We start from the raw sequence: 7845 nt of genomic DNA, 5'->3' as shown, positions 1-7845 counted from the left end.
GTTTGGAATATTGTGGATCTTGGCCTAAAGGGCATACAGATCTTAAGATACAGTTTCTTTAACAATCTATTAAAGTCCAAGCGCTGTCACTGTGTCAATCCACTGACGCACAACTCCTGTCCTGTGGGGAGACCAAAGGGTCCTCCCTACATCAGGTAATGGGCGGTGTGGCCCAGCCCGCTGAATCAGACACAGACAGACAGACACACAAACACACCAGTCAAGAAGAGCCAGGGTACATTGGGACAGGGGGAAGGTAGGATGCAAAAGGAAAATGTTAGGCAAAACTTTATTTCTGAACCTTTTTATTTCCTTTGTAATTTCAAGTAAAGACATGTATAAAATAAAGTACAAAACAATTTATAACATCTGCAGTGATTTTATATAGCTGGCTAATCTATGATATGAAATCCCGTCAGTAGATTGCATGTTTAAACAGCAGACTCACTGGGAACAGCAGCAGAATTTAGAGGGGGGTGTAAAAGGGAAGAAAGGAGACATTTACAATTGCCAACAGGTTGCTTGTGTAGCAATGAACACTGACATTTCGGCCACTTGAAAGCACTGTATGGGAAGATGAAGGGAGGGAGTAGGCAGAAAGGATTTAGTGATTAGTATGTGGCTGAACATACCTCAACAATCGTAAGGTCCTAGGAAACTAAACTGCTGCATAGAAGAAACCGTTCAAATACACTGGGCATTACAAAATAAGAGGAATGGCAAGTTGTAGCTCATAAAAGAGAGAGAAGCACCAACTAAGGTTTATGCAAAATTTAGCTCTTTAAAATGTCCTCAGAAAAAAGACATCCAGTTGGAATAGTTACAAAATCTTAAAAAGTCTCAAGGTAGTTGGGCTAAGTTGTTACAATGACTTCTATGAAATTGGCAACATCTTAATAGCTCATAAAAGCACTTTGCCACAAAACACATCACGTACACTAAACATTTATGAAAACTAAAATAAACGTGAGCACATATAACTGAGCTACATGCAATGCTTTATTTTACAATAAAACTGATCGAACCAAGTGTTGTGTATGCTACCTGACGAAGCTGTTGGACGTGTGCCTGTGTGGCCCGAATTGCACCTTATACAAAGGCAACGCTTTTAGAAGTCACTCTGTCATAACAATTGCATTTGCTGTGGCAGTTTCCTTGGCCTCAACTGCAAAGTTGCTTTGGACGTCAAATTCTATTTTTTTCTGATTCAAATCTGGAAGATTATTTCAAAGTAGGAAGTGCAGGGGATGGGGCGTAGACATGCCTAACGATTAGTGTTCAGTCAAATTATTTATGCTGAGGTAACTCCAGGTCTAATTGAATCATATAAAAGCAAAGTAAAATGTGTTTCAATCCATGGTGTGAACTCTGATTTACTTATTCAAAATGTATTCTACACTGACATCTGCAGGCAAAACAGGCTAATGAAATACTATAACAATGCTGTGATACAAAAGTTGCTGACTCATTCAGAATATTGTGCCATTAGAAGATTGGGTAATGCCATAACTTAAACAAAGATGCCAGAAAGGATCGTTAACGAAGGCACTTTCACATGTCCTTTTCACACCCATAACAAACGGTTTGGCGGGGAGTGATAGTTAATGTAGGTAATCTATGCCATGTCTGTGCAGGATAGCACTGCATGGGCCCACACCTCAGATATACAACCTGAGAGGTTGCTGACTCAGTGAAGTGATGCACTGACTTATGGCAAGAACATCTTCCGAATGAAGCCTTGGCTTCATAACTAGGGCAATGTACAGCCCAATCCTCAAAGCTCGTTTCAATGCTAAGATGTACATAGTGTTCTTCAAAAGGAGCTTGTTTATACATATTTGACAGAGGTACCAGAGAAGGAAAAGTACAGCAATAGAACAAGTGACCATGGATTCATATTTGACATTATGTCCAAGTAGTTCTTTTTCCAGGAAAACGATATATATTTTTTTTAAGTGTTTCCCCTTTCAGAAGCATGAACCAGCGATATACGCACACAAACCATGACTCTTGTAGTTCTACGAAGAATGCATAGGTGAGCACAGAGCATACCTTAGAAAAATATACAAATCACTGTTCAGTTTGTAAAGTGTCATTTCACAAAGAAACCGCGTGCCTAGAGCCGAGAGCATGAAAGCAGATGAAGCTCTTCTCCAGAAACCACTGCTGGCCACAGTTTGCCAAACCACGAGTTCCATGGATTTATCAACCAAACCTTTGCTCAGTAATGCTTCAATAGTTTCCCTTAATTAGTGTGCTTGTAGAGTAAAGCCCATTCAGTAAAAGATAAGCGAAACACAGATGCCAACACTGTATGCAACAGTCCGTAGAGGATAAAAAGCTGTGAAGAAAGGTTTGATATTTTTGAACTAGTGAAGTGCCTCACCAACAGGAATTATTTTGTAATAACAATGACCCTTGTAACTTTGCAAAAAAAACAGTTGCAGTCAGTTTATTTTGGTCCTTTTTGGTGACGGCTCATTCTCTTCCTTCTTCAGCCAATTCTGCATCAACCCAGCGCTGGTCTTCTTTGGTGGCATCTCAGGTTTGTTGGTCTGCTTGGTCGATATTGGGGAGTAAGGGTCTTCTTTCTTTGGGGATTTACTCTTCAGCCATCCCAACATCTTCTTGCTGCTAGCACTAAGGACAGGTTCCTTAAAATTAAAGGAGATTTCAAAGCTGTAAAATAGAATTGGCTTTGGCATTACCTCTTCACAAATGTCAACTAGTTAATCAGCACCAGAAAATTCCAATAATGATTAGAGGGCTTCCTCTATTGAGGAGGTGTTTAAACTAAGAACAGTAACAGATGAGGCAACAAAACCGATGGGATAATCTAAATTTGCAATGATGGCTAAACATCAAGGCCAAGAACACCAGGCTATACAAGACATAATTCATACTCACCTTTTTGATTTTTAGATCAATCGGAACTGTGCACTCAGGTGTATTGTTGCGGGCATTGTTCACAATTGTGGAGACAGGATGGCAGGCAACATTTTCAATTGGTTCTATGTATTTAAGAGCTTCTTGTGCTGGCACCTGTCCAAAGTCAAGCCATTTCTGAATGGCCTCATCTCCATCTAGTATAGCTGGCATTCTAGAAAAGAAAGAGACAAATATGGCAATACAAGAATCAATTAAAAGTAAGCAGGTAGAAAACGCACCCTCTCACAGAAGAGTAAGCACGTCTCAAAGAACAATCGTGTATTCTCCTGATATATGTAAATGAAGACAACAGCTTCCGATTTGTCCACCAAAGTAAAGTAAAAGTAGCGGAAGTCCATTGTGGTCTTTCGCTCTAACAGCTAATAGCAAATAATTGAATTGTTATTGTATACCAGGGTGCTGTCATCATATGCCAAATGGTCATTATTTGCCAACCTCAACTCAAGGTCGGTAATGACATCTTTCCAGTAACACCCAGTGGTATTTAACCAATCATGAGATTGCCAACATAGAAAGATTTAACATACATGATATAGTACAATTTTCTCAAACTGTTAACCCAAGAAACATGAATGCCACAGAGCAGCATTATATTCGAAAATGTGCCAGAGGTGTGCATGAGTAACCATGTCTCTGCCTAAAACCTTATTCCCACATGCTGCCCTGCAAGCTCTAATTAGAGTACTGAAGTAAGACGCTGATTAGCGGGATAAAGAGTGGGTCTTATGGAGGAAAGGGGAGTTAGTAATAGAAGTACTGTAGTCACCATGGTAAGCCATATGTAATTACTGCTATGTCCCTGTTTACTTTCCTCCATACTTGAGATTAGAATTCTCCGTACTCACAGAGGATCACAAATCCCATGCAGTATACTGCGATGTCCGTCAACCAAAGATTTTCTGCTTAACAGTCAAACTGCACATCTGAGTTGGTCTTGTCACGCCGCCCAACCCGGGCTTGTTCCAGCCCACTTACCTGATGCGGCGTGCCACGCCTTGGAGGGTTTACCCCCGCTTTCGCCTAGGGGGTACGGGGCGGTCCTGGGTACCGGTTGCTCCTGGATCTTCGGGACGCTTGGTCTCGCGCGTATGCGGTCGGCCGCTCTGGTTCCCGCGTTCTTCCGGGTTCCCGGGGCGTGCCGTTCCGCGCATGCGCGGCCGACCCCTTCCCGCTTTCCGCTCATGCGCGGTACACAATGCTCTCGGCTCCCGGCCGGTTTACGGCCCAAGCCTCGCTTTGGGCCTCCCAGCACCTGGGAAACAGCACGGCTTGCGTTCCAAGCCTCCCGGGTGTGGGAGGCCCTACTTAAGGATCGTTGTTTTGCTCCTGCCTTGACCCGAGTTCCGCTCTGTCCTGCCTGGTCTTTCCAGTCCCTTCTGTATAGACCTGCCCTTCCTTGCCCGGGTAGGGGGTCTCCCTGGTTCCCTTCTCCTTACTCCCTTCCTGCTGGGGTGGTTCCCCCCTTCTCAGTTGTTCTCTGTTCTTCCTCTGGGTTCTTGGTCCTCCTTGGTTCCCTTGCCTTCCCGCCTTCCCTTGCATTCTGCTGCCTCCTGGATTCCTGCTCCTGGATTCGACTCGCAACTCTTCTTGCTCCAGTTGTCTGCAGAGAACTTCTAGCCAAAGACCATCAGGCTCCCCCTGTCAGTGCTTGCACTGTCCTGATGCCACATTAATCAGGGGTGAGCTAACCTGTGGCATCGGGAGCTGGTTCACCTCCAGTCCAGTATCCATTTGGACGGGAGTTGGGCTGGTTCCTTGTGTCACTCTCACCTCACCACAGAACTTCTGGCATTCTGGCATCGTCTACTAAGCCGACTTCCGGACGAACAGGTACGCTGCGCCCTAGTGACGCCATCTTTAACAGGTCTCCATTAAGTAGTGTTGGAAAAAACAAGGGCAGTAGATCTAGTAGCAGTCTTGAAAGTACCTTGTAAGGGCGCAGGTCTCTGAAAGGATACCTAAACTGACGTACCTTGTGTTATGTGCGCATGCATGCCCTTCAAAACATGGCATTTTCGGAGTATAAAAGCACATACAAAATGCACAAGACGGTTCATCTTGCATTGAAGGTCTTAGTTGCTTTTGTCCAAGGGAAGGACGCCAATAAGTAACAAATGTCTTCGTACACTCCAATTAAAATATAGTTGCTCTGCTGACATCAAAGTTCTGCTTCTGTGTCAGGATTGGTTCGAAACATGTACAGCAGACTTCCTGATTAATGGAAAATTCAGTCACAGTTGGCATGAAAGGATTAACTAATTTGTCCGTGTGAAAGATGACCAATGGCTTCTCTGACCAAAGCACCTGGATCTCACAGACCCAGTCTACAGCGATGACTGCCACTAAAAATGCTGTTTTCCTGGTGACTAGTGTTAAGTCTGCTGATGGCACTGCCTTGAAGGATTTATGCAGAAATTAGAGTACATTGAAGACCTAGGCAGCATGCAGGGCATACTTCAGGATCAGGCCCCTTGAAATAGCTCTTAACTACAGAGGAAGTAAGCATCTATAGTCACAAGGTAGATCTTCATAACTATTTTAGGGCAAGCACCAGTCAGGTCTGCTATCAAGTAAAGGACCTGGCAAGCATACACTTTGATAGGTTATTGTCTTTCTCTAAGCGCCAATGGCAGTACATAGGCCCTTTGCTTGTGTATTAAAGCTGCATGGAATATCCTCCTGCAGACTTCAGAACACCCAGATTCTATCCATTAGACCTAAGCCCAAAATAAGTCAAATGTTCAGGGACCAAGCTGAGAAAGACATTGATTAAGGTGATAAGTGAATAACTTATCCACCTTCCTAAGAGGAAGTTGTGTGACAACTGAAGAGTTAGACACGTAAAGCAGAGCATCAGGAGAAGTTAAAAAGTAGCAGACAAAGATGAACTACTATGGAGATTCGATGCCAACACCCCTCCAAGACACACTGCAGTTCTGTGTGGACTGAAGTCGAAACATTGACCAGTGCTAATCGCAGTCACATCTCTTTGTTCCAATTGGCTGCCAAATGGAGCAGAGTCTCTCTCATATGGAGCCTAGTCAAAAGGGGCTACGAGTTTGCATGAAGCCATGCGACTCAGAACCGTTCAATGGAGCACAGCCAGAAGCTGCTGTGCTCTGAAAATCTGCTAGCAGGGGCTGTGGCGAGTGTGTACTCTGCAATTTAAGAAATACTTTTCCAGTGCTCGTTTGTTCCGCATGTAATTCTGGGCTTGCAGCCTTGATAGGTCAGTCATCCCAGTAATGTTACATCAAGGCTGTGGTTAGACATGCAACCTGGAATTTTGTAATGTAATGCTGCTATGCAACACGCTTCTGGCCCCATGCACCTCCTTGGGTCATACATTTCATAAATATGGAGGGAAGGAGAAGTAGGCACAAACAGTTATGTGGAGCATGCAACATGGCAAGGTTTGCTTGCTTTGCACTCCCAGTAGTGTCCTTTCGAAACCACATCTAGCCGGTTTAAGAAAAAAGCAGCAGCCATTACACAACTGTTCAAAAGAGCAATGCATGTTCCAATAAACATGAAAGCATGTGCAGTGCAGCATATGTTGTTTTACGGCACATGTTGACATTTGTTTTGTTCACAAAGACCTCTGTTGCCACTGTCTGCCTGCCAAACTATCATTGACCAAATTATTCTCATTCACTTTACCATTTAAAGTCTACATGTTCCCATGGAGTGGTACAAAACCACACAACAGTATTGTATTGGTCACTATATAGCACCCTTTTCCCCATTTGTATGTCCTTAATGCGCTTTGTGGTTGGAACGCCCTTGGGGACCGTAGTCCATGTGTGGGAGATTCTAAGAGTTAATTTATGAAATGTTTGTGTGCATTTTGCCAGGTTAGGACTCAGGATGGCTGGCTAAGCTCCAGTAAGCAGCCCAAAGGTCAGGCACATGGTCAGGTGCTGTTGGTGGTTTAGGATAGAGTGCTATTGCCGGAGATTCGATGTGTGCCCAGCTAGACCGAAATGTTTCATAGGTTGTCGCTGTATGCTAATGGCAGAGGTTTTGAGGTACGTCAGGGGTGTCAGTGTGGACAACTAGGCGAGCTGCTAGACTGACATTGAATAGCCATAGATGCATTCTAAAGCGCATGGATGGGTGGCCGTGCCTGTGTCCACAGATGTGGTGCTAGATATACATACCTTAAACTTGGATGAAGTTCAACTTCAATGTCATTTATCTAGGTCCAACGCGATTGGCTGGTCTCGCCAGTTGTGTCTCCCTAGATTGAGAGCCTGAGCAGTGCCAGAGGGGCCCGGAGGGACGGGGAAGTGATGTACGATCGTCTGTGGGTGAGGGGCGGGGGGGCAAATACATCACAGTGTCACTGTCTGGGCGGTAAGTGTAGAAACAGAAACGCCTAGATTTGAGACACCTGAATAGGTGGATGCACAACAGTAAACGTAGAATCACCTAGATTTGAGATAGCTGGGTAGAGGGAGAAACGCCTAAAATGGGGACCCAACAGTGAACGCAGTAACACCTAGATTTTGGACACCTGAATAGGGGGAGACACGTTTAGTTGGCACCACAACAGTACATGTAGAATCACCTAGATTTGAGGGAGAAATACCTAAAATGTGAGAATAACAGCAAATACACTAACACCTTGATTTGGGAAAGCTGGATAGAGGGTGGACCCTGGATAGATGGTGGAACGCTTAAATTCAGGGCACAACAGTAAATGAAGTAGCAGCTATATTCGAGAACAGTGTATAAGATGGGGACCCAAATGTTAATGGAATGGTACTTAACAGTTGCAGTGCAGCACTGATAGGACGATTACTTACTAGCTAGCAAACCTTGGTAAGCTATGTCATGAAGGTGAGAGGGGCGGTAGTGCTTTCCGGAATACAGCAATTGCTGTACTCTCCACCC

General features: G+C 44.3%; 1 protein-coding gene across 2 annotated transcripts in view; it reads right to left on the bottom strand.

The window, feature by feature from the left end:
- Positions 1–288: 288 nt before the first annotated feature.
- The window catches only part of HMCES (5-hydroxymethylcytosine binding, ES cell specific), a 212105-nt gene continuing 204548 nt past the window's right edge, over positions 289–7845 (bottom strand). For both annotated transcript variants that reach the window (XM_069643345.1, XM_069643346.1), the window contains exons 6-7: positions 2908–3100; positions 289–2654 (exon numbers count right to left, since the gene is read on the bottom strand). In XM_069643345.1, coding sequence (XP_069499446.1) covers positions 2448–2654; positions 2908–3100 — 400 coding nt within the window. In that variant the 3' untranslated portion in view covers positions 289–2447. The remainder of the gene's footprint in view (positions 2655–2907; positions 3101–7845) is intronic.

This window comes from Ambystoma mexicanum, chromosome 2p (assembly GCF_040938575.1).
Source record: "Ambystoma mexicanum isolate Mex_15411 chromosome 2p, UKY_AmexF1_1, whole genome shotgun sequence".
Lineage (NCBI taxonomy): Eukaryota > Metazoa > Chordata > Amphibia > Caudata > Ambystomatidae > Ambystoma > Ambystoma mexicanum.
Note: the sequence above shows the minus strand (reverse complement) of the source record. Positions and strands in the feature narration are given on the sequence as shown.